Here is a 26,360-nt window from a genome sequence, read left to right on the forward strand (position 1 = left end):
ATTTCCACAAATTTCAAACACCCCTGATGGATGCAGACAAGTAGTAGAGTGTTGCACACCAGTATCAGTACCAGTGAAGTGTCACAGGCTGCACAGCATAGGGTGAACCAAATAGTTTTATTGCGGAATACGTGACAAAACACCCATGATGAATGGTTTTAGAAGAGAAGGTTCTACTTGTATGGTGTGCCTACAATGCCAAACGGTTCCTAGGCTGTACTGTAAGAGGCAGTGTTTACAAACACTCCACATCCCAGCATGAGTGGCTTGGAGTGTTAGTCCCTGCATGTGATATTTGTGAGAATGGCTGAACTATAAATACTTTTGTTGAGATTTCTTTTTGTTTCCATATGGCCGCCTTCTTTTGGCCCTGTGCTTAGATCTTAGTTTTCAGCCCCCACAAAATAGAACAGCACTATACACATATAAATCTACATATTTGTCTTGTATACAGGTCTTTAATATATATATATATATATATATATATATATATATATATTTATATTAAAGTGCTACACAATAGGCTGGTGCTAAATACCAGTAATAATAATTATATATAATCAATAAGTGGAGCTATGTTTATGTGAAAAACCCCATACACAGATAGAAAACAAATGGCAATAATACTTATATTCCCAGTAGATAGCAATCCCACATTTAGGGTTGTATAGTACATGTAAAAAAAAAAAAAAAAAAAAAAAAAAAAAAAAAGGAAGGCAATAATTGACTGTACATACAGTGATCCAAGTATAGTCAAATCCAATATAATAACTGGTAAGCTTATATTAAAATGTTATTCAGACAAAGTAAAAAGATCTTGATAGAAGTGTAAATCAACTATCATAAAACAAAGTGCAAAGTGCAAAGAGGCTGCCGCTTACAAGATAAAGTGGTGAGTATGATGGTACATGTACCCATTACTCACAACCACACTCAGTCACAATGGGGGTTATCCATGTGGTTATGGAGTCTCTGCGGTTTTAACTGCTCGAGTGCCGTTCGTCTTTCCCGGTCAAACTCAGTTTTGCCCATCTAGATGTGTATTGCATCACATCTACGCATTTCACTGTACAAGAATGGCATCAGACTGTAAGCGTGGAGCTTTCTGAATTTTAACCTAGTTTGTACATTTGCTAGAAATATGGTCTTAGCTCTAACAGGTCATAGAGCTCTATAGCTAAAATCCTGGAATGCAGATATGTTCTCTAAAAGTAGTTTGTAGAACCTTTCCAAGGACAGCTCAGTTATGGGACTTTTAGATAAGGCGTTTAAAAAAGCAGCTGAAGGCAAGAAGGTGTTCCTGCCTCAGTTTTGTAAAGATTTTACAGACCATGGAGATACTTTTCCAGATCAGCTTAAGAGAACAAAATACATCTACATCCTCCAGAGCATCTAATCACCCTTTCTGAAGTTTTTGTTCCACAGATTCCAGAAGTTAGAGCTAGCTTACATCATTTTTGGGAAATCTGGGCACTAAGATCTTGACCCTTGGCAAGTCCTTTATCAGATTAAAAACTACAATGAAAAGTATTAAGTGACATATCAAAGCTTCTGAAAGACAATTATCTCAAGAGTACCTATGAACAAAATATTTAAAGAATCCACTTTTTCTTGCTCCAACGTCTTTAGGCGACTGGAACCAGATTCTAGATCTTCACAAGCTGAACCTCTCTCTCAACATTCGTATATTCAGAATGGAATACCAGTCTTCAATCATCTCTGCAGTGTATAAAGAAGTCTGGTTCAATGTCCATATATGTGAAGGTTGCATATTTTCACATACGTATCACAAAATGCCATCAACGTTTATGGGATATTTTGGGAGATCACTTCCAGTTCAGAGCTATGCATTTTGGTGTGAGCACCGCCTAAAAACAGAGGAGCCGGAGTTCAAAGGGCTTTTCGGAAGCAACAAATTTAGTTGATTTGTACACACAGGCCATCCAAATCCTGTAGTATGTGGAAGAATTAGATTTTCTTCTTGATTGATATAACTTAAGTTTTCTGAAGTGTCCCATATTTCTGAATTTGTTCAGGATGGCCTTGACACGGGTCTTAGCCTAAGTTTTGTGTTCTGAGTTTCTTCCTTATCTTGATTTCTTACAGCTGTAAGAAAAATTAGACCCATCAAATCCTTTTCACCTCCTTGGGATCTTCCATTGGTGTTGGTGTTCTCTTTGGCTCCTTTTGAACCCTTAAAAGGATTCTACAGACCTTATTATTATTCTTGTGTCTTTTGTTGGTTGCCATTAACTTTAGGAAGAAGGATCTCAGAAATTCAGGCCTTAGCAGCAGAATAATCTTTCACAGTCTTCAATCCCGATTGTTGTTCTTTGGACAGTTGCAGAATTGAGGCCTAAAGTCCTCTCAAAGTTTTATCTTGTTTTGCCATCCTTTTATCAAGCACCTAATCCTGAAGAAGACAGATGGCTCACCTGGGATGTGTCTAGATGTTTATATTTCTAACTGTCTATTGGAGACAGTCTTCAAGACTTTTTTCCTTATTTATTTTTAATTTTAGTCAGATTGTCATGATATCTAAATCTTATCAAGCTTAAGTTCCACCTGCTCTTTACAAAATCCTTGTCTTTGTCGTGGGCAACTGCTTTCATAGACAGCATAGGCTAATACATTCATCAAGCAATGTTTGTATCCAGAAGTCATAGCAATTTGGAAGAAATAGTTTGCCTTTAACCTCTTGAACTAATGCTATAATAAAACATTTCTATTGTCATTTTGAATACTGTGCCTCCTTTTTCTTATTTACTGCATTTACTCTGCAAAATAAAGTCTCCAAAATTTGAATGCGCATTAGAGTACAATGGCAGCACTAACAAAATGCACAGTGCAACAGAGACAAACCGTACATGTCTACTACTCTCTTGCTTACCCAATCGCCTTGGATCATCCAGGAATATAGAAAATTTCTTCTCCTTAATACATCCAAGACAGCATTAGTTTTACTCCAACCCTTTGGAGGTGTATGTCCTATTTATAATTTATTTCCTCATCTAAACAGCAGAGTGCTTGAAGCTAACCATGAATTGAAGTTGCCATGGATATATCCAGAAAAAAAAATGAAAAAAATTGACAACTTTATTTTAAAAAAAAAATAAAGAAATAAAAACTAGATTTAAAGTGTAACTATACCACTTTTCACTTGCCATAAATCAATTCCTCTACATGACTAAAGTTTCCCACAAGAAATAACTTCCCCTCTCTCCCCTTTTTCTATGAATTTCCAGTCCCCCCCCCCCATTTGATCTGCTGTCAACAAACAGTTATTTAAAGTTACAATTGTTTGCATGATGTTTGTATAAAAACTGAAAAAAAAAAAAAAAAACACATTAGAAGAAGCTGCATAAAAGGAGTGCGTTACCTTTGATAGTAACATTTAATTTACAATTTTAAAGTATGTTAATATCATGCATTTTTACAGATGTTGTAAAGCACTGTACTGACACATAACCAATATACTGGGAATACGAATATACAAAAATATAAACTATAGATATTCACATAACCTGGGTTCCTCTACTGGGCAAACCCTGAACCATATAGCACTCTTAATTATCTTTATATTTTATTTTAAATAAAAGCCATCTTCGTGCAAATAAAATTTATAAGAATAGTGACTGGCTGTGGAGTGACACAATATCAGCAGCTCTGCTTATATGGACCTATTAGGCTGAGCACATATTCAAAGTACTCCAAATAAGGATGCTTTGAGAGAGGAGTAAGTGTGGCTAAGGGGGTGGAGACTGAGAAAACAACATTGTTAATCAAAACCTAGCAAATGCACTTACATTGTGGTTTGTGTGGAGCATGCCTATTGTCTCCTCTTAAGTCTTAGCAAGCAGTCCAACATGATTCTGTCTTGTGAATGAAGTGGTTTTGTCATGTTTACCATGGTCTTGCTGACAGGCAGGATGAGACCAGAGGAATGAAACTTACTTTTGTTGCTTGTATTATGCATACAAACAAAATAATTGCTGATCACTGGCCATCACATTTATTGGAAAGCAAATAATGTTAAAAGCAAGCTGATTAACCATAAGTATTACTCAAGAGATTAATAAACTGTAAAACAGACATTACTGTGCATCATTCCACATTGTGGAAATATTTCCATCAGTCTAAGCTAGAGTGTTGAGACTCAGGGCAACAATGATAAATATTTTATCTTGGTTGTGTGTAACACAATTCTAATTGTTACAAGTACAGACTTCAACACTGCATATTTGCAGGCCTGCATAACGCTGGTGCTCAGAAGAGCAGTAAAAAGTTCTCCCATTTCCACGATGGGATGCTTTATCTATAGCAGATCCAGGAATGACAATTCTATCTGTGCAAAAGGATCCCAGGAGCATTTTCCCATTCCACGGGGTCACTACATCAGTCCACAAAAACACCTCGGACCACAGTCACAGCTCAGCTGCTAAGCTCACATCATTCAATACTAAAAGTGTGAGAGTTAAAGTTAATTAAGCCATTGTGCTAGGGAAAACTGTATAGTACGGAGACTTCATTAATAAAAAAAAAAAAAAACACTTCAGAAATAGAGTAAGGGCACAGAATGACTTAAATTGCTACGAAAGCATGTCATATTGATGGTAAAGCACAGAATATGGCGTAGTGGGTACTTGTCCACACCTTATTAAAACTGGCTCAAATAAATGGAAACCAAAAAGAATGAATGAGATTCAGAATAAAATGATGCAACTGTGTAAGTGACATGAAACAACGCCAGAAGTTGATTGTCCTTTCAAAGCTCGACCCATCTATGTTACAGTATCTTGGTACACCAAATGGATTGCCACTTTAGTATGAAATGGAAGGAGGAGAGAGCCAGGAGATGCATCTTGATTTACTGCAGCTGAACTCTATATGCACAAATTAGCAGCTTCACCTGTGGGTAGAAACATGGGAGATTTACCATTTGTACGAATGCGTGTTTGCAATAAAAAGAATGCAAAAAAGTATTAAATCAGCCATCTAATCCCAACTAAAACTAGTGGTAATTTACATTAGTTATTACACAGAAAGAATTGCATCTAACATACCTAAAACAGTCTGTTAATTAAAATATATGCTCCTGTCCAATCCAGTAGTGAAAGTCACCGTAAAAAAAAACAAACAAAAAAAAAAAAACGACAGCAGCAAAAGAAGTCACTCTGGTTGGGAAAATTATTTAAAATCCAAACAAGAAAAAAAAAAAAAAAAAAAAGAAGAAAAGGCTTCCTATTCAGATTTTACAACTAATTTTCCAGTTCTCCACAATTATTATTTAGAATTACAAATATAAATATATAAATGCAAAAAAATAAATAAACACAAATCCTGCCCAGCTTACCTTTGCTGTTGGTACCTCTGACAATCTAATAAACAGTTTATTTTGACCAATAATGGGACTGAAGGAATAAATGAAGTGGGCGTCCTAGAACAGAAAAAAAAAAAAAAGAAAAGTCTCAGAACATTTCTGGGAATCACCAGTGTTTTGCAGGGCAGGTAATCAGGGCTATGCCATAATTGTGATACGCAACACTTTTAAACTCTTGCTCCCTCTCTGGCCCCAGCTTGAATGCACAAGCCTTTCCTTTGGGTGCCCCCCTTCCTCCCTCTCCAACTTCAACTTGGAAACATTTTCTGCTGGGATGCCAGTGATGGGCTCAGCCTATCACTGGTGTTTCAATAGAAGTATTTTGACATTGAATCCACAGAGGGAGTCACAGCGGATGTGCGCCATCGAAAGACCTTTGAGGTTAACGGTTCAATAACTGTATAACCTCCATAAAAAAAGGTAAGGACCATGAGACACCATAATAACTTCATTCAACAAGTTCTAGAAGTGGAGCAATAATCTGATCAGCAGACACATTCCATTTGCATAGCTCCGCTTTAACCCAGTTATAAGTTTGGGGTCACTCAGAAGAAGTTTCCTTGTTTTCCATGAAAACATACATAAAAGGAGTTTGAATAGAAAATATAGTCATTGATAAGGTTAGACATAAGTTAAATAATAATTGTGTCCTAACTTTGTTTTTCTCAAAGAATCCTCCATGTGCAGCAATTACAGCCTTGCAGACCATTGGCATTCTAGTTGTCTGAAGAGATTTCACCCTATGCTTCCTGACGCATTGTCTTGATGGGTACTTCTTGCGCACCATGCAGTCAATCTGCACCCACAACAGCGAAATAGGATTGAGAACTGGTGACTTTGTCAAGCAATTTAATGCAGTTGCCAGCATAGACTGTGTAGGTCTAAATGTTGTGAGTGGCAGTGGGTTCAATAAATTTGCCTTTTTGTATCCTGGAGTGCCTGGACCTTTCTTCTATTTTTCTCTGGCCACTGCATTAAAGACAGAATACCAGCTGACTGCTTCTTCCTATGGGTTAACTTGCAATTTAGGATCAGTTTCAAATATATACAACTTTCGCTACATTTTGATTAAAATGCTTTAAAGGAATGTTACTTGGTAGTTTATCGTATATGCATCTAGCCATAAACAATTCCTATGCCATCTAGTGACTATTTCTACTCCCTACACTTTCCATACCAGGGTTACAGAGCAAATATAGAGAATTATCCTGCACCAGGTAAAGGCGGTTGCCTCGTATCGTGCTTTAGTTATTCATTTATGCACAGTATATTAGATTATATAATATAATATATCACACACACTAGAAAAATTAAACACTTACCAAAAATATTGGGAGTTGAAATTTGTCGTTTAATACCACCGCCTGTACACTGCATGGCCCACAGAGTCTCACCACAACTTCTTTACCAAAAAAGTTTGCATGAAATACAAACAATAAGACACCCGATCCTGCAAAATTAAATAAATAAAGTATCACTAGAAATGCTTAATTGAAGTTATCAATTAAAGAAAGATCTAACATATGGTACAAAGCAGAAAACTAAAAATCTTAAAGGGAATCTTACAAACTGTTCCCATGCGGCAGTGCCCACTTCTGGTCTGCCCTCGATCCCCCACAGTAGTTTCTGATTTGCCTTGCTTTGAGATGCTTCCTCACTGAGGGCAAACCTCCTCTATGACACCGGCACAGTTTGCCAGTATGCCTGAGTTTGAACTGTGTGAGGTCAGTCCGTTCCTGTACTCCCTTAGCCAGCGTTAGCAGGGTCAGCTAGGGAGTTACCATAGCAACCACAGCATGGAGAGCCCTGCAGACCACCTGTAGGTGGTTTCTTCTGCTCTCCTTTATCAATCTATTCGTTGGCATAGAGTCTATGCTGAAGAATTGATTAACAAGCGGGAGAAATATTGAATTTAAATAAACTGTTAGCACAATGCATAGATGGAATTTACAGCTTTTCGAAGGTACTGTTAAGCACAACAGATTCCCTTTAAAGTGAATCTGTTATGCCATGTTCAACGTTTGATATATTTACTGATTTAGCAGTTGTTACAGCTAAGATAAATTAGTCAATTGCCAAAGGGAGCTATTATAGTCTTACTTCCCTTTATCCGATGAAACAAATGTAACACGAATGTAACACCCACACTCAAGTTTAAAACCTGTTCTGCGACAAGAAACTTCATAGACAAAGATTAATGAAATGAAACAGTCCTGTAAAGAATTGTTTTTTTTTTTGGGGGGGGGGGGGGGGGGTGGATGGAAACATGGGTTCCTTTCTGTCCACCCCCTTTTGTGGTGTACATTTATTCACCTCATTTCCAGCAGTGGGGAATCTCTGCTACAGTCTCCAGTTCCTCCTTTGGTGAGGTCAGCATCAGGAAGACAGCCACTAGAAGTGGATTTTATGCCTGCAAAGTAAACATTGCAGCTTCTAAAAAAGGAAAACTGCAATGTGTTACACTGCAGGATGAAAAGGAATGGACCACTGCACCCAGACCATTTCATTGAGATGAAGTGGTATGGGAGACTCTAGTGTTCACTAATGGCAGCCCCCAGTCTGCGTAGTAACAGAGCACTTCTTACGACAATAAATGGGACAGACATATTCTTAGACTTCTTTTACAGTTACTGAACTTTGAAGTAAATGCTAAAAACACACTGGAATTTTAACTAGATTTAGATTAAAAACATAAATAAAAATAATAATTTACCTTCTGGTATTTTGGATGGAGGCTTATAGTGGAAATCCAAAGAAAAATCTGGTCCTTCACACAGTCTGTGACAAGCAATTGGAAAAACCGCATCCAGCAGTGCAAGTCGATTCTCAAAATAGTCCTTTATGGCATCTTCCACCACTCGGGTAAGCCTATGGATACGTGCAAATATAAAAACTTAGTGCTTCTATAAAAATGACAGCAGCTCAATAGAAAATATTTATGAGCATATCAGAGCTCCACAGTGGTAACCAGTTTTTTTTTTTTTAAACAAATATAAGAGGGTACCATTGACGATGGGAAATAGGAATTTGAGTTGCCACTAAAAAAAAAGTTTAAGGGATATTGTAGCATTATCCTTAAGAATTCCGGGAAAGCAAAGGATTGTCACTGGAGTGCTGGCACAATAAAGGAAAAGTGGGGGCGTGGCCTGGACGCCGAGAGAAATGGCGGCATAATCTGTGAGCTCCCCGCTGGCTCCGCTTAAATCCTCGCTAAACAACGTGTCGGACCCCGGGGTGGGTGTCTGTGCCCCCGGCTGGCCTGGGGGGGGGCCCGGGCCCCCGGGAAAGGGTAAAGCGGGCCTTCGCGGCCGACTAAAACATGATAATACTGCCTAGGTGTTGAAGCTGACAGGAATGGGGGGAGGGGGTAGGCCCCACGGGGGCAATGGGCACATAATGCCGGGCTGGGACAAGGCCCAAGACACTGCAGATTACCCTTTCCCCTCATTTATGTTGCATGCATATGACCAAATGCTTAACCGATATATGTTAGGATGTTGAAGGGTTGCTACGGAACCCCCACCCCCACACACACTATCCCTTGACCCACGAGAGTACTGACAGGCACGAAGGCTACCAGGCCAGAGGACATGCCCTAGGCAACGAGGGCGGGGGCCTGTGCCCCTGGCTGGGCTGGGTTGGGGGCTCCTCGCCCCGCTGCGTGATGACCCGAGGGGGCGAGCGCGCGCGGGGGGGCGCCCTCGGCCGGGCGGGCCCGGGCTCCCGGGAGGGGAAACGAGGGCCTCCACGGCCGACTGGCACCGGCTAACACTGCCGGATAGAGAAGCTAATAGGGATGGGGGGGGGGGGGGAGGTGGGCCCCGCGGGGGCACTGGGCACATGCTACCGGGCTGTGACAAGGCCCAAGACGCAGCAGGTTTTCTTTTTCTCTAATTTTGTTTACTGCTACTAATCAAATGTTTAAAATGTTTACAATGTTTCAATGTTTGAAGGTTATATGGTCATCACAGACCTCCCACACGCTACCTTTTGACTTACGAGAGATCCGACACGGATGAAGGCTACATGGCCCAGGGCCACGCATTAGAAAGCGAGGAACACATAGACTACCTAGACACACTACGAGCCGTTAGGGCCCGACATGGATAACGAACCCCAGGACTTAAGGGACCGGTAACACAACAACCCGCACACTCACGAGTGCTGCCACGACACTCGCGACCTCCCTCGACCCCTCTGAGGAAGGGGTAATAGACCCCGGGTAGGGGGTCGCCTCACACCCCTGGTGGGAAGGTGACTAACCCGTCCCGGGCAACCCACATCCTAGACAGCGCCTCGACGGATGCTGGTTCACCACAGACTGACTACTCACCCCTATTTCCCCCCACCCCCCCCCTCTCTCTCTCTCTCTCTCTCCCCAACCCCCCCTTTTTTCTTTTCTCCCCTTCCTTTCCCCTACATACCCCCGCCAACAGACTATCTCCCCTAGACCGTCACCCTGAGGCCCCCCAGGAGGCCTACCAAGGCGCTTCGACAAGCGGACCTCACAATCACCACTATCAACGCAAGAGGGTTGAAAAAACCCGAAAAACGCTCAAGCGCACTGAGGGACTTCTATAAATCCGGAATAGACGTGGTCTATATCCAGGAAACACACTTAAAAGAAGGGCTCCGGCCCAAACTGACGAACCACAGATACACTAGAGGGCACTATAGCGACTTTAAGACAAGCAAATCAAGAGGGGTCGCCATGTTACTCCACAAGAGGGTACCATTCCATGAAACGGGAGCCGAATCGGACCCGGAAGGACGATACCTATTCCTAAAGGGCACCATATCCGAAACTACATATACCTTTGCAAACATCTATGCCCCTAACCAAAGGCACTACAGCTTCCTCAAACGCACCTTGCGCAAACTGCTAGCCTTCACAGAGGGCATACTAATTCTGGGAGGGGATCTCAGCTTGACACTGGACCCTAAATGGGATTCGTCCTCCGGGTCCTCAAGGGTCCCGACCCAGCACCTGACATACATCAGGGCCCTACTTCGACGATCGCAACTGATAGACTGCTGGAGAGCGCACCACCCGGACGAAAAGGACTATACGTTCCTGTCCCACCCACACAACACATACTCACGACTTGACTACCTTTTCACGACACACCACCACCTAACCCTGGTGAAGACAAAGGAGCTGGGAACAGCAACGTGGTCTGACCATGCACCGGTGACGCTCACTATCTCCTCACCACTATATAGGCCAAGGGCGACCAAGTGGAGGCTGAATGACTACTTGCTGTCCATGCCTGACATCCGGACTGAAACAGAAAAGATATTGACGGACTACTTCACATCCAACACACCAGACCAAACCTCACCCACATACATATGGGAGGCACACAAATGCGTAATAAGAGGACACCTTATACAATAGGGGTCGTGGTTAAAGCGACAAAGAGAAGCTCGCATCACGTCACTCATACATGACATACAGACGACAGACGACTCGAACAAAAGAGACAACCTCCCCTCACTACAGGCCATGCTACTTCAGCTAAGAAGGGAACTATCCACACTACTAAACGCTAGACACCATAGAGAGGCGGCCAGACAAAAGACGTTCTTTGAGACCAACAGCAATAAAAGCGGAACATTGCTAGCAAGAATGCTGACCAAACGTAGACAGCTGACGTATATAGACAGAATGAAGGACGGTCAAGGGAGAGTGCTTCGCCTTCCTGCCGAAATACACAAAATCGTACGCTCCTACTACACAGACCTCTATTCCCTACCGACCCCACAAGGCACACAATCACGAGCCAACCTCATGACCCGGATAACTAACTTCCTCCAAACTAACACACACACACACTGACGCGGAGAAGGCCTTCGACAGGATCGGATGGCCATTCCTGTTCCAGGCCCTTTCGCACCTGGGCATGGGAACGCACATGAGAGGTTGGATAGAGGCGCTCTATAAACAGCCCAAAGCCCAGATACTCGTGAACGGGGCTCTCACAGAGGACTTCACAATACAGAACGGCACCCGACAGGGATGCCCCCTGTCGCCGATCCTTTTCGTTTTAGCATTAGAACCATTCCTACAGGCAATCCGGACCAACCCGGATATCACAGGGGTAACCAGAGGCGGGGCACAACACAAGGTCGCGGCGTACGCCGATGACCTTATCTTCTTTGTTTCTAAACCCGAAATCTCACTCCCTAACATTGTTAGAGCCTTTAAAGAGTACGGAGAGATATCTAACATGAAAATTAATTTCGCCAAATCATACATCCTCAACATCTCCATACCCAAACAACGGGAAACATCTCTCCGTCAGAGCTTCTCATTCCAATGGGCAGACTCTAAAATCAGGTACCTGGGTATATGGCTCACCCGCAACACCATGGACCTTTTTAAGGAAAACTTCGCCCAGATGCTGGCCTTGTTTAAGAGAGATACAGGGGAATGGTCATACCCCCACATCTCCTGGTTTGGACGGGTCCAAGTCGTCAAAATGAATTTCCTCCCACGCCTACTGTACCTGATGCAGACGATACCTATATGTATCCCCAAGACATACTTCGCGACCCTTCACAGGACCTTAAGGGAATACGTATGGAATGGGAAAAAACCTAGGCTAAAATTCTCTCAACTCACTCAGCCGAGGGAGAGGGGGGGCATAGCATTGCCAGACTTCCACCTCTACTACCTAGCGTGCCATCTCCTCAGAATAGTGGAATGGTCCAAAGGCGCCGTCCACAAGCAATGGAAGACAGTGGAGGAGGCAGACCTGGGGATCCCCATAGCGTTGGCCCCATGGTTACCCAGAAGGGGGAAAATGGAGGCACCTATATATGTGAGGCACACTTTACAGGTATGGTACAACATAGCTGACAGAGCTAACCTAACCCCGTACCCGTCACCCTTACTACCCCTGACACACAACAAGGATTTCCCCCCGGGACTAGACCCGCTAATCTTTAGGAGCATGATACCTACCCAACTACCTAGACTCCTCCACCTAATCGCACCAACAGGCCGGAAGACCCTCTCAGACCTCATAGGCGACCGGCCCCCGACCTTCTCACAGACACTCACACACGCACAAACGACGAGCTATCTCCGGACCCTGCCACAGGGCAGGGCCCTACGCCGTACTCCGACAGAGTTCGAGCGACTGTGCCTAGATCCGGAACCACTCTCACACGGGATATCAAAGCTTTACGGCATGTTACAAACCCAGATCCCCGTTGAAACCCCTAGATTTAAGGGTAAATGGGAAACGGCCCTGAACCTGCAATTAAGCGAAGGGGAATGGGACAAAATATGCACACTGACACACAAATGTGCGGTCTTCAGCAGACACCAGGAGGCCGCATACAAACTGCTCACACAATGGTACCGCACACCAGACATACTACATAACATGCACCCAGACCATGACGCAAAATGTTGGCGATGCGGGACTGAAACCGGGACACACCTACACATCTGGTGGTCCTGCGAGAGGATACAACCTTTCTGGCGGGGGATATACAAACTAATACAGAAATTCTCAGACAGCCCCCCTCCCTACGAACCGGCAGCAATGCTCCTACACCACACTAAGGTGCCCGACAACAGATACAAAGGCTCATTGACTATACGGATATTGAACGTTGCCAAACTACTCATCCCCCTACACTGGAAAGACACGGTGGCCCCTACCCTCAGGGAATGGTTTGCGAAAATGGAGGACCTCAGGGTGATGGAGGACCTACACCTGACGGCAACGGACAGAGCCCAGAGGTACCTAGATACATGGACACACTGGATTCTGACGATGACTGGAGATAGACTCCCAGACTTACTAGGGGAAACTGGTTAATACTAGGACCCCAGCTATCTACAAACACGAGCTGGTGGCCCAAGGTGGCCTTCCCGAGGAGCCGCCCCCCCTCCCCCCCTCGTATTTAAATAAGGTCTTTATTGATAGTAATTTAGGAGACAGACCGAAAAATACTTCAATGCAATTAACAAATGCAAGTAGATCGTGAACTTAAACAGAACATATATCTATATCTATTTATATATCTCTTGTCAATTCACAATTTCATAATGAACTCCATAAGAACGTTTACATTGTGTTTAGTGCTAACAAACTAAATAGTTGAAGGAAGGAATGGAAAATACTTACGTTTCCATATGGTTTCTAAGCAGTTCAGATAACAGCACATTATTGGACTGATTAGCAAACTGTAAAGCATTGTTGTTGTGCTTTGACAGTACATTACAGTCAGCGCCATGTTCTATCAAAAGACGCACAATATCATAATTTCCTCTTCTACATGCCTGGACAAACGAGAAAGAACAATTGCTTTGTTATATATGGATGTTCAATGTTTTATCCCAGCTAGTATGTTGTATAAAAAGATTTTGTATACGTAAGAACATATGAAATTGTACAGTTTTTGATTGAAAGAATGAAAAAAAGCAGTAAAAAATGACTAGTGCAGAGAAATTTGTGAACAAATTAGAGTGGGTAAGATACAAAAAAATGTGCATAGAGGTCACTGTACAAGAACAAGGGCTGAGAGTCTTAATAAAAAAATAAATAAAAAAAAATATGCAGATAATTACAGAATGGTGAGATCCATATATAACAAACTTCATGATGGGAACACTTGCTACAGATTACTCTAGGTCTCAAATAAGATTTAAAAAAATGAATTAAAAATTTTAACTATTTTCACCATCATGAATATTTTTAAAACACAATCTAAACTTCCAATGTAAGATATCTTTTTGCAGAAGGATAAGTGAATTACCTTCATCAGGGCTGTTTCACCAAGGTTTTGCTGCAAATTCACATAGGCCCCAGCCTCCAAAAGAAGGGCCACAGTGGTTAGATGATTCTAGAAGGATAGGATTTGGAAAATATTTTGATAATTCAGAACAGAAAAAACAAAACATACCAAATTAAAAGAAAAATAAGAATACAAATTAACTAGATTAAATGGAAAAGCTGGCAGGCAAATGGTTGAAACATCTCTGGATATATTTTTGCACAACTCAGGACCTTAAAATAATATTGGGTTCAGCTTCAGTGTAAGGAGTATAGGGCAGTGATTTTTAAACCATGGTCTGACCGACTGATGGAACACTAAACAACTGCCAAAAAAAATGGCAACTATAGTGGCACAGCATTCCACAGAACAATGGAAACCTTTCTGACACTGGAAATGGTGTGGCAAAGGCAGTTTGTAGAAGTTTACTATATTGCAAATATCGAATGGATTAATGAACCATGAAGCCAATGGCAATGCTAACATAACAGTCCTTGTCAAAAATAAAAGAAAGCCATAAGTACCACTGTTAAAACAGCTTAGACTCTTCCCAGTATCAAAGGGCTCTGTCCTGGCAAAAAAAAAAAGGCAGTAGTGTGAACTAGTTGTAGCAATAGTGGAGAATTCACTGGGTAGGTGCATAAATGTACATTTTATTGGATACAGGAACCAAAAATAAAGATATGTTTCACCCAAAACAAGAATAGATGGCTACTAAATTCAAGGTTAGAGCGCTACCACAGTCTCCTCAAAAAGTCACAATTTTTAATCTTGACAGATGGGAAATTGAGACCAAAAACCCTCCAGATTATTGAAAAGAATACCCATCCATTACCACCGTTAGCCCTAGAAACAAGGGTGTATTTCACATCATTTGAAAGCATTGGAGAATTTTATATCATAAATACCTCAACAGACCTGAATTTCAGCCCGATTTTATGTAGATGTAGCTATTTATTCACAGGGCCAAACGTCAGCATATGGTTATTGAATTACAGCTGTATTGGCAACGACATGGTCATGTGACTTGTACACCAGGGTACCACAGAGCTGGCTGTATACATAGTATTAGACTTTGATTTACCTTCTTGGTTCTTCATACGCATAATCTGATTCATTAGAGGCTTATATGGTTTCTCTTATATACTCTTCCTCTCCATGTACTGCATCCATGATATATTATGTGATCTCAACAATGTGTGAAGCTAATAGGGATCGACCGATATTGATTTTTTTAGAGCCGATACCGATAATCTGTGAACTTTCAGGCCGATAGCTTGCCGATATTCTGTACATTTACCATTTTGAAAAAATAAACAATTTCTAACGGTAAATGCACAAAATATACATGCCACATGTAGTGGATGAAGTGTATTTAGACAGGGGAGCTGTGTGTGTTGTGGATGCAGTGTGTATAGTGAATGCAGAGTGTGTGTTTGTGTGTTTGTATAGTGAATGCATAGTGTGTGTATATATAGTGAATGCAGTGTGTGTTTGTGTAGCGTGTGTATATAATGCAGTGTGTGTTTGTGTAGCGTGTGTATATAATGCAGTGTGTGTTTGTGTAGCGTGTGTATATAATGCAGTGTGTGTTTGTGTAGCGTGTGTATATAATGCAGTGTGTGTTTGTGTAGCGTGTGTATATAATGCAGTGTGTGTTTGTGTAGCGTGTGTATATAATGCAGTGTGTGTTTGTGTAGCGTGTGTATATAATGCAGTGTGTGTTTGTGTAGCGTGTGTATATAATGCAGTGTGTGTTTGTGTAGCGTGTGTATATAATGCAGTGTGTGTTTGTGTAGCGTGTGTATATAATGCAGTGTGTGTTTGTGTAGCGTGTGTATATAATGCAGTGTGTGTTTGTGTAGCGTGTGTATATAATGCAGTGTGTGTTTGTGTAGCGTGTGTATATAATGCAGTGTGTGTTTGTGTAGCGTGTGTATATAATGCAGTGTGTGTTTGTGTAGCGTGTGTATATAATGCAGTGTGTGTTTGTGTAGCGTGTGTATATAATGCAGTGTGTGTTTGTGTAGCGTGTGTATATAATGCAGTGTGTGTTTGTGTAGCGTGTGTATATAATGCAGTGTGTGTTTGTGTAGCGTGTGTATATAATGCAGTGTGTGTTTGTGTAGCGTGTGTATATAATGCAGTGTGTGTTTGTGTAGCGTGTGTATATAATGCAGTGTGTGTTTGTGTAGCGTGTGTATATAATGCAGTGTGTGTTTGTGTAGCGTGTGTATATAATGCAGTGTGTGTTTGTGTAGCGTGTGTATATAATGCAGTGTGTGTGTGTTTGTGCAGCGTGCTCCCCAGTATAAATCTCGCGGCCCTTCGTGCCGTGCGTAGCGTTGCCATGGTAACCTGTGGCAACACTCGGTAGCCGCGGGTCTCGCGAGATTTAGACATGGAGCTGCAGGCAAGGTAAGCCAGCGCTTGCTGCCGGACCCCCCCAGGACCACCAGGCTTGTAATGAGCCTGGCGGTCCTAGGAGGTATTTTTTTTTTTTTTTTTTTGTCAATCTTTCTTTTATTGAGGCAGGAGTTGAATGGGGTACAGAATCGAGAAGAGGGGATGCACCGTTTTTATACAGAGTGGGATCACTTTAACACAGTAGTACATCTCCTTCGAATGGCAGCCTCATTTTATATTTTATATTACCGTAAGCAAGCGTTCAAAAAGTTAATAACACGCGTAAATTAGCAGTTATGAAGGTAGTTTGAACTAAACGAATATATTAAACATGCTTTCCAGAGAATTAATAACACATATAATAATATTTGTCGCTAATCTATAGGTTTAAAGTACTAGTCATGAATCAAACTTAGGGAATATGCGACATTAGGCTATTGGCCAAGTAGAGTTTAAATGTTAGGCAGGCTAAACCATTGCCTCTTGGTCACCGAGAGGCGCATAGTATTGATACTAAAACATAAAAAAGTACAGTGGAATCGCTAAGGCAAGCTTGTCATGTAGTATACAGCTATCTGGCAGGCAGCAGTCGTATAGCAGTTAGGGCATGGTGACTGGCCTGTCAATCTAAGATAAGATCTGTCTAGTGGCATATGCTAGATCATAGTTAATCTATGTATTCAGGCCAGGAAATATGTCTAACGTATGTGTGAGTGCATGTTTGTGGGTGCCATGCGAACTTCGAGTATATAAGGTTATAATATAAAGCAAGATTTGAAATAAAACAACATTCCATATATTAGCTATTCGCTCAGTGTGCTACCAGGCTTGCATGTTTGCAAATTGTCATAGTCATAGGTATATTTACAGTTGAAGTACCTAGCGAGGCTACACATAGATCAATTGAGGGACTGAATTATATTCATTCGGTTACGCTGTTATTCATTTATGTATGACAATTTAGTGTATGGATGAGCTTACTACGTTGCAGGTACATGCAATAAGCTGTGTGCCTCAAGATTGTAACAAGAAATGAAATGCATATGGCTAGCCTATATTTAAACCTTCACACGTGTTTAGCTGTATCTCACATAGCTGAGTAGTGATGTCAGGCTGAGGCATACTAGGTTATCATGGAGAGACAAATTAATTACTGAACATATAAAGAGGCAAAACAAAAGTATAAACATATGTAGAATGAGATATTAAACAATATAGTCCATTGCAAAAGGTCAGCTGTCCGAAATATGCTGTGTCGTCAGGTCATGATAGTCCCTCACAGCCTATTCCTCTTGGTGGCAGTTTGTGTACCTGTTGCAAGTATTACTGTTACAGTCCACTTTGCTCAGCCAATACCGGCTTTGGCAGCTTGACCGGTGGGCCAGGGATAGTTGCCGGTCTTAGTAGTTGCTGCTACCCTGCCGTAGACATGGTGGTCGCCAGGTTTGGATCGTATGTCGGACTTCCATCTCAGCAGTGGGGGTGTGTGGCGTCTAGTTGTCGAGTCTCCTCTCTTGCCCCGGATCTTTGTGAGAGCTGATGCCCTCCTGCCACGAGCCTGGGGTCCATACTGGTCCAGGGTCGTCCCTTTCGGGATGGTGCGGTGAGTCTCGGTCGTCCATCTGTGTCGATGTGTTGTCGCTCTCCGCCTGTGTGGCTGGCACCTTTGGGTATAGCACCCAGTTGCTCTCTCCCCGGGAAGGCGTACCTTTTGGGAGTCATAGGCATGGAGCTTAGTTTTGCCCTGAGAAGGAGGGAAGTCCTGCTGTTTGGGGAGTTTGTGTTGGGTCTTAGGGCGACACTTCAGGTGGTCATGCTCAAATGTGGGCTGAAGTGGGTATGCGTCCCCAGCTTGTGTGGCCTCACGGCCTGCCTTACCGGCGTTCGATGTCAGCGCAGCCGCCTGGAAGATCAGATATGGGTGGCCATAATGGCGTCGGCGGGTGATTGGCCTTATCCATGAGGCCACAAGTTGTGCTGCTCGCTGGGAGGTCTCCCCTCTGTCCAACAATATCTTGCAAAAATTCAGGCAGAGCTGGTCCAGTGCTTTCAGAGGATGGGATGGGTTATGGCAAACCTTTCCCAGTTTCCCTTGTCCTCGCTGGGCGGCCATTTTGGCTAGGCCTTAGTTGTCTCGTGGGGTTGCGAGTCGTGTGTTCGGTACGGCCCGTTCACTGTTGTAGGGTGCTTGGTTCAGTCGCTTTAATGATTATGCCGGGATGTCCCTCACCGGCCAGGGGGGGGGAGATCGGGGTCCTGGGGATTGCTGCGTCATCCGCTGAGTCGCGGGCGGGGAGGTCGGCCGCCTCTCCCGTGCCTGCACCCTTTGGTAGGCCGCAATCCTATCTCCGCTTCAGGTCGCCTCTCCGAGGCCGGGGATCCGGCCACCTGAGCCTTGAGGGTCACGCTGCTACTCAGCTACGCGGTTTACGAAGTTCGGTGGGGTATTTTTAATGTATCGTCGTGTATTTGTCGGTTCCCACACGGAGCTCCGGTTTGGTGCGACCCGTCTGTTCGGCGATCAGGCCCCGCCTCCTAGGAGGTATTATCGCCAATATCGGTAGCTATATTGGCCGATACCGATATTGCCGATAATACCGAATATCGGCCGATAATATCGGCCGATCCCTAGAAGCTACATACTTATGCCAATTGTTTTTTTTCACTAGACATCTGTTTGAATTTAGTTACTATTATAAAAACACCTACTGTGAGAGTGGTCTTTATTTTTGAGCCAAATTTTCAGGTAAACTGATATATGTACATATAGTTCCATTATACACGAGTAAAACCTCCTGGACAAAACATTTTTACTTTGTGTTTCTATTTCCAATACATTTACATTTATGCACCTACCCTGTTGAACCCGTGGATTCTTTATCACAGCTACAATTTGGAGACTGTGGTCTTCAGAAACAGTGTGCCATGCTTGTCATTGGATTTCAGCTATATTCCACACAATATTTTATACTATAAAGTAATCATTAGTTGCAGTTGCCTGTGGCCCAACGAATATGAAGTGTCTGGTTCTAACAAACCATGAACCGACATTGGATGTATTTTATTGTACACCATTATCGAATACCATAGAGAACATCTGTGAAGTCAGCTTTACTTGAAACATAACAGCACATTTTCCAGTATTCCAAAGCAGTCAAATCTGTGTACATACGTTAGCCAAAAACGGTCAACTGGAAGAACTCACTTTTTCTGCAGCATGGATCAGGGCCGTGGTCCCATTCTTTTGTCTTGCGTTTATCTTTGCGCCTTTCTTTATAAGAAGCCTTAGAAGGTCATCCTGTCCAGCAGCAGCTGCCATCATTACAAGTGTCATTCCGCTAGAATCCTACATTAAAGTGGCATCTTATTAGCCAAGAACATAGTGAAACAGGTACAAGTACGTACCGTAATATTGTTTGCATTTGTGTAATAATTACTGAGCTCAACCGCCAAAACAGCATGTCATAGGTGTAAAATGGATGTAGCCAAGACATGTAGAATATGAAATTCTAGTGCAGCTCCACAGTAATTCATAGTGATGTTCATGAGAATAATAAAAAAAAAATGATTATGTGATAAGAGCACAAGGTAAAATAAAAATATGCATGCATACAACTACCTCTTGATCTAAATTGTACTCCTCCGTTGAGTTAAGGGCAAACTTTACTGTGAGGTAATCTCCATTTTTGACAGCATCTTTCAATGCACCTATTAAAAAGAAAATACTTTGTTAACCAAACAAGAAAAAACAACAACAGTTGGCCACAGAGAAATACAGGAGATGACATAACATACCGTTTGATATAGTTTCTGTGGGAAGAATCTCATCAGACCCATCAAGGTGGCTTTGAAAGTCTTCCAGAGTCATCCATTCCAGCTGTAAGTCCATCCCTAGTCCCATACACTGGGACTTACTATCTAAAGCAGCTGGAACAAACACTGATATTATAAAGAGCTTGTTTTTTGCTTTTTTTCTTCCTAATTACATTAGTGGTATCCACAAGAAAGATAAAATAAAACACATCTAATTGACTAGTGACAAAACCATTCCAATAAAAATATTATCGAATAAGAATTACTTAGCTTATATAAACAAGTAACAATGTAAACAAAGACGTGTGACACGGAGGATAAATCCCAGAGGAGAACACTGGTCTCCAAATCACATATTTTAGTCACTATATTAAACAGAAATCAAGGGGTACAGTAAAACTGCTTAATTACGCAGCAATTGTGAGTCTTCAAGGTAATCCTAAAGCAAAACAAAAAATGATTGATATAGTAAATACATAGCATAGTGATATGGAATGTGTATGGGAACTTTATGTACCAGAATTTTCCTGCAGGTGACATACTGGGTCCATCACCTCCTGATCCCCCTCAGAAGCTGCAAAAGACCATGGGTCAGATTCATCCCTTGTACTTTTTCTTTCTTTGAATACTGGCTTCAGGTCTTTAAGTTTTGGTTCTTCTGCAATCCTATGATCAAATGAGGGGTCTTCTCGCTTTCGAGAATTCTCCATGATTTCATTCACATCTTCAGACGATATGGAAAATGCACTCGCTGTACTTTTGGGTTCCTTGGCATCTGCATAGGTTATAAAAGTACAAAATGCTAATTTAACAAGCCAAACTTGTTCAGCAAAATAGTAGCCCATATGATCTGCCAACCGCCCACTGATATTATAAAAGTATATGAAGATATTTTGACATTTATATTTCAAAATAAATTTGCGTTAAACTTTTCATGCAAACAGCACATGGTATAACATTTTAAAGGGAAATGTTATATGCAATAACATTTTAAAGTGAAAACCCCTTCAGTAACTTACCAGAGGCAGCGACGATGTCGCGCATGCACATTAGCGCTCCATGCTTTCCTATAGGGAAATGAGCGACGCTGGAGGTCCTCACACAGCGTGAGGACGTCCAGTGACGCTCTAGCACAGGTTTCCTGTGCTAGGGACACGGAAGTGCCCTCTAGTGGCTGTCTAGAGGTGGAGTTAACCCAGCAAGGTAATTATTGCAGTTTATAAAAAACTGCAAGAATTACAGTTGCAAGGTTAAGAGTAGTGGGAGTTGGCACCCAGACCACTCCAATGGGCAGAAGTGGTCTGGGTGCCTGGTGTGTCCCTTTAACTGCATTTTGCATTCAGGCTTATCAATAAACTGCAATCTTTAAGTTTGGATTCCAATATTGTTGAATTGGTAAGACAGTAGTGGAGTGACAGGCAACAGAGGGTTGTAGTCAATGGAGTATATTTGAAGCATGGGCTTGTCACCAGTGGTGGTACCTCAGGGATCTGCACTTGGAACCATTCTCTTTAATGGTTTTATTAGTGATATTGCAGAAGGTCTTGATGGTAACATATGCCTTTTTGCTGATGATACTAAGATATGCAACAGGGCTGATGTTCCAGGAGGGATAAGCCAAATGACAAATTATTTCGGTAAACTAGAAAAATGGTCAGAGTTGTGGCAACTGACATTTAATGTGGATAAGTGCAAGATAATGCATCTTGGATGTAAAAACCCAAGGGCAGAGTACAGAATGTTTGATATTTGAGTCCTAACATCAAAATCTGAGGAAAGGGATTTAGGGGTGATTATTTCTGATGACTTAAAGGTAGGCAGACAATGTAATAGAGCAGCAGGAAATGCAAGCAGAATGCTTGGTTGTATAGGGAGACGAATTAGAAGTAGAAAGAGGAAAGTGCTCATGCCATTGTACAGAACACTGGTGAGACCCCACTTGGAGTATTGCACGCAGTACTGGAGACCGTATCTCCAGAAGGATATTGATACTTTAGAGAGAGTTCAGAGAAGGGTTGCTAAACTAGTTCATGGATTGCAGGATAAAGCTTACAAGGAAAGGTTAAGGGAAGTTAACATGTATAGCTTGGAGGAAAGACGAGACAGGGAGCATATGATAGAAACATTTAAATACATAAAGGGAATCAACACAGTAAAGGAGGAGGCTATATTTAAAAGAAGAAAAACTACCACAACAAGAGCACATAGTGTTAAATTAGAGGGGCAATGGTTTAAAAATAATATCCGGAAGTAATACTTTACTGAGAGGGTAGTCGATGCATGGAATAGCCTTCCAGCTGAAGTGGTAGAGGTTAACACAGTAAAGGAGTTTTAGCATGCTATCCTAGCTATAAGATAAGGCCCGGGACTAATGAAAGTATTTTGAAAAAATTGGGCAGTCTAGATGGGCCAAATGCTTCTTATCTGCCCTCACATTCTATGTTTCTATGTAAAAGTTCATTGCTACCAAAGTGAAGAGATTTTTATGTTTAAGCGAATCTTATAGCTAGTCTAGGAAATAAAAATAGCAGCGCTATTTGCAAATGGGTGCACAACCACAGTTTAGCCCAACAAAAGCAGGAAGAGGTCAGCATTACACAGTATGCTAGCTAGCAAACAGATAAGTCTGGTATTGTACAGCATGTTTTACTAAAAATAAGCTATTATGGCAGACAATACACAGCGTGTGAATAGGAATAATGAGAGCATTTTAGAAGGCATTAGGCTAATAACAGGCAGGGACGGCCAGCATCAGTGTTCCTAGTGCCAAACATGGCATGGTGGTTGCAAAACAAAGTCATATATGCACAAAATGTAAGTTCAGGTAATCAGCATTAATGCCTAAGCTATACCCTATGGGGTACATATCTATGTAAACATAATGACTTGTGCAGATATAAGGAGAGCAGACCGGCTGAGCTATATGTCTTTTCATAATGAAGTGTTTGATAAACTGATAAAAACAGTTCTATCTGCTCAATTAATATAAACATCATCTAAGGAGATAGGATAAAATCTGTATAACTAGCAAACATATGTCATTGACAGCATTTACAGTTGGCACACCACATTTTGTAAAGTAGATTTCCCACGTTGCTCTGCCCTCTCTGCAAGATTGAACATTATGTGAAAAAGTACAGAAGAGCTGCGGAGAGGTCATCACTGGCCTAGATTAACAGAGCATATTGAGCAGTTCCACCGACCCTATTAAACAAGACATATGGAACTGCTGCTGAAGGCTGACCTATAAATGTAAAGGATATGACCAGTCTCTATAGAGAATAACAGCCTCTTCAAGGTCTGGGAGGGGCTCTCTGCCGCTTGTCTGTGGCTTTGCCAAAACAGCAGGAAGGTGAATGTTATTTGTCTTCATTTATAATTCAATATGAAGATACGCATTAACCCCTTCAGGACGGAGTCAATAGTGCACGTTCTGATCAAAACAAAACGTAAACAAAAACTGGAATTTGCGCTATGTGTCTGTTCACCCGTAGTTCCCCTCTTTCAAATTATATGCACCCACACTTATTATATATCATTTTGTTCAGGAGAAACAGGGCTTTAATCTATCATTAACTATTCATATATGGAACATCATTTATTATGAATAAAAGTGAAATGTGAGAAAATAAGATTTTTTTTAAAATTTGCATTTCCGTCTGACATTTTAACTGTGAATGTCATAATACTGTTAGGTTTTACTTCAAAAAAAATGCACATATTTGTAATCAGCGATGTCTCACGAGTACAACAGTACCCCCCATTAACAGGTTTTATGTTGTTTTGGAAAGTTACAGGGTCAAAGGCTCTCAAAGGCAACATAACCAATCTGGCAAATTTCAATGTGAAAAAAATGAAATGCAACCCTTATATGTGACTCTCCAACGTTCCAAAACACCATAAAACCTGTACATGGGGGGTACTGTTATTCTCGGGAGACTTCACTAAACACAAATATTAGTGTTTTAAAACAGTAAAACATATTACAACAATAATATAGACCATAAAAGTGCAGTTCGCTTGTAAAAAAATGCAAAAAACGTCACTTTTACTTAAAATATCATCGTTGTAATACAATTTACCAGTTTGAAACACTAATATTTGAGTTCAGCGAAGTCTCCCGGGTAAAACAGTACCCCCTATGTACAGGTTTTATGGTGTCTTGGAGAGTTACAGGGTCAAATATAGTGCTTGCAAATTAATTTCTCTGCACTTTCTCCCTGTGTTGTCATGCATGTCAATCAAATTTTAATTAATCAAATCACATAATTACGTTAAAAGATTATTTAAATATACATGTAGAATTTTAATATATATGCATTTATAGGTATTTAAATTCTACGTGTATACTGATGTAATCTTTTATGTAATTATATGTATTTATCTATATATATATATATATATATATATATTTGCGGTTATTTGCATTTTATATATAGATAGATATATATAGAATGTCATTCTAAGTGTATTTTGTTACCGATATATATATATTAATAACAAAATACAGTTAGAATGAAATTACATATGCATATATAATTTATATTAAATTTTGTTTCAATATTTTATTTATTTATTTTATTATTTAATTTATTTATTATTTTAATTATACGTATTTATATATAATATATATATGTACATCTATTATATATATATATAATATATACATATTATATATATGTAATGTCATTCTAAGTGTATTTTAATATTAATATATACTTATATTAATATTAAAATACACTTTGTATGACGTTACATATATATAATATGTATATATATTATATATATAATATATATACATATTATATATATATAAAAATGCATTTATTTTATTTTTACACATGTCTAATTATTTTTTTTAATTCTTCCCACCAGCAGGGGGACTGTCTGATATTTCAAACAGTCCCCCTGCTGGCATATCCACAGCCAGCTATAGAGGGCCATGTGATCGCTCTTTGAGAGCGATCACATGGCCCCCGGGGGCCTGATTTGCCGTGGGAGGGCTGCCTGGGCTGTGAGGCAGTCCTCTCGAAGCGGATCGCGGCGGAGGTAAGTATAACTTACCTCCTGGGGCTGCAAGCCGTTACGGCGTGCTATGCCGTCATAACGGCGTTAAAGCCCACTTAACCCGTGATGGCATAGCACGCCGTAACGGCGTTAAGGGGTTAAAAGAAACGGGAGTCACTTCCAGCATGGAGTTTTTTATTCCTAGGTTGCCAGTACAATGTAAACAACTGCCAGCTGACCATGCCTGAGCATGCAGCGATTTAAAAGTAAAAGCAGATGCCCGCTGTATCCCTAAACAAGAATAGAAAACCTTTATGTCATGTCCCTCCAGTGGCTTATCTGAGAGAGCTAGCAGCTGACTGTGTGGAATCAACTGTTCCATCAGCAAGAAAAGGTATACAATTTATGAATAGGTTGGAAAGAAAGATAAACGCTTGCAATTCAAGGGTGTTGTCTATGGCAACAAAGATCTCATTGCATCACCTATACAAGGGGAACAAAGCATATGGTCTACATCTCCACCACAAGACATGGCTTTGATGTCATAAGGAATTATGGGTACTTCATCACAGATTTTACACTGGTTCAATATAGGATTTCATATTTTGCATTTTATCCATTTAAACACCTAAAAACATTTTTTTCTAACGCAGAGTTAAAATTAAATGGAAAAAGCAAAAAAAATGAATCTTCCAAAAAAATGCACACTCACTTTTCACCACCTTCGGCTCTTTTTTCAGATCTTTCTCAGAGTCATGTTTCTTCTTCGGTTTCTCTTTTCCTGTATCTGGCTTTCTGGCCTCTTTATCCTATAGAAATTGTGTGCTTATTAAAAAATTTAGCAAAACAACTATTTTTATATGTTTATATTAACCCATTTCAGAGACATTGCTAGTAAATGATCTGGATGTAATAAATTAAGCAATATGTTATCTTTACTGGGCAGACTAGATGGGCCAAA

General features: G+C 41.1%; 1 protein-coding gene across 2 annotated transcripts in view; it reads right to left on the reverse strand.

The window, feature by feature from the left end:
* Positions 1–3,366: 3,366 nt before the first annotated feature.
* The window catches only part of MPHOSPH8 (M-phase phosphoprotein 8), a 32,987-nt gene continuing 9,993 nt past the window's right edge, over positions 3,367–26,360 (reverse strand). The window contains exons 4-14 of one of the 2 annotated variants that reach the window (XM_063429962.1): positions 26,112–26,208; positions 20,910–21,167; positions 20,375–20,506; positions 20,199–20,287; positions 19,785–19,925; positions 14,156–14,242; positions 13,525–13,679; positions 8,094–8,248; positions 6,703–6,830; positions 5,354–5,437; positions 3,367–4,909 (exon numbers count right to left, since the gene is read on the reverse strand). In XM_063429962.1, coding sequence (XP_063286032.1) covers positions 4,868–4,909; positions 5,354–5,437; positions 6,703–6,830; positions 8,094–8,248; positions 13,525–13,679; positions 14,156–14,242; positions 19,785–19,925; positions 20,199–20,287; positions 20,375–20,506; positions 20,910–21,167; positions 26,112–26,208 — 1,368 coding nt within the window. In that variant the 3' untranslated portion in view covers positions 3,367–4,867. Of the gene's footprint in view, positions 4,910–5,353; positions 5,438–6,702; positions 6,831–8,093; positions 8,249–13,524; positions 13,680–14,155; positions 14,243–19,784; positions 19,926–20,195; positions 20,288–20,374; positions 20,507–20,909; positions 21,168–26,111; positions 26,209–26,360 lie in introns of both variants that reach the window. The other variant, XM_063429952.1, reaches the window with a different exon arrangement.

Source organism: Pelobates fuscus, chromosome 1 (assembly GCF_036172605.1).
Source record: "Pelobates fuscus isolate aPelFus1 chromosome 1, aPelFus1.pri, whole genome shotgun sequence".
Taxonomy (NCBI): domain Eukaryota; kingdom Metazoa; phylum Chordata; class Amphibia; order Anura; family Pelobatidae; genus Pelobates; species Pelobates fuscus.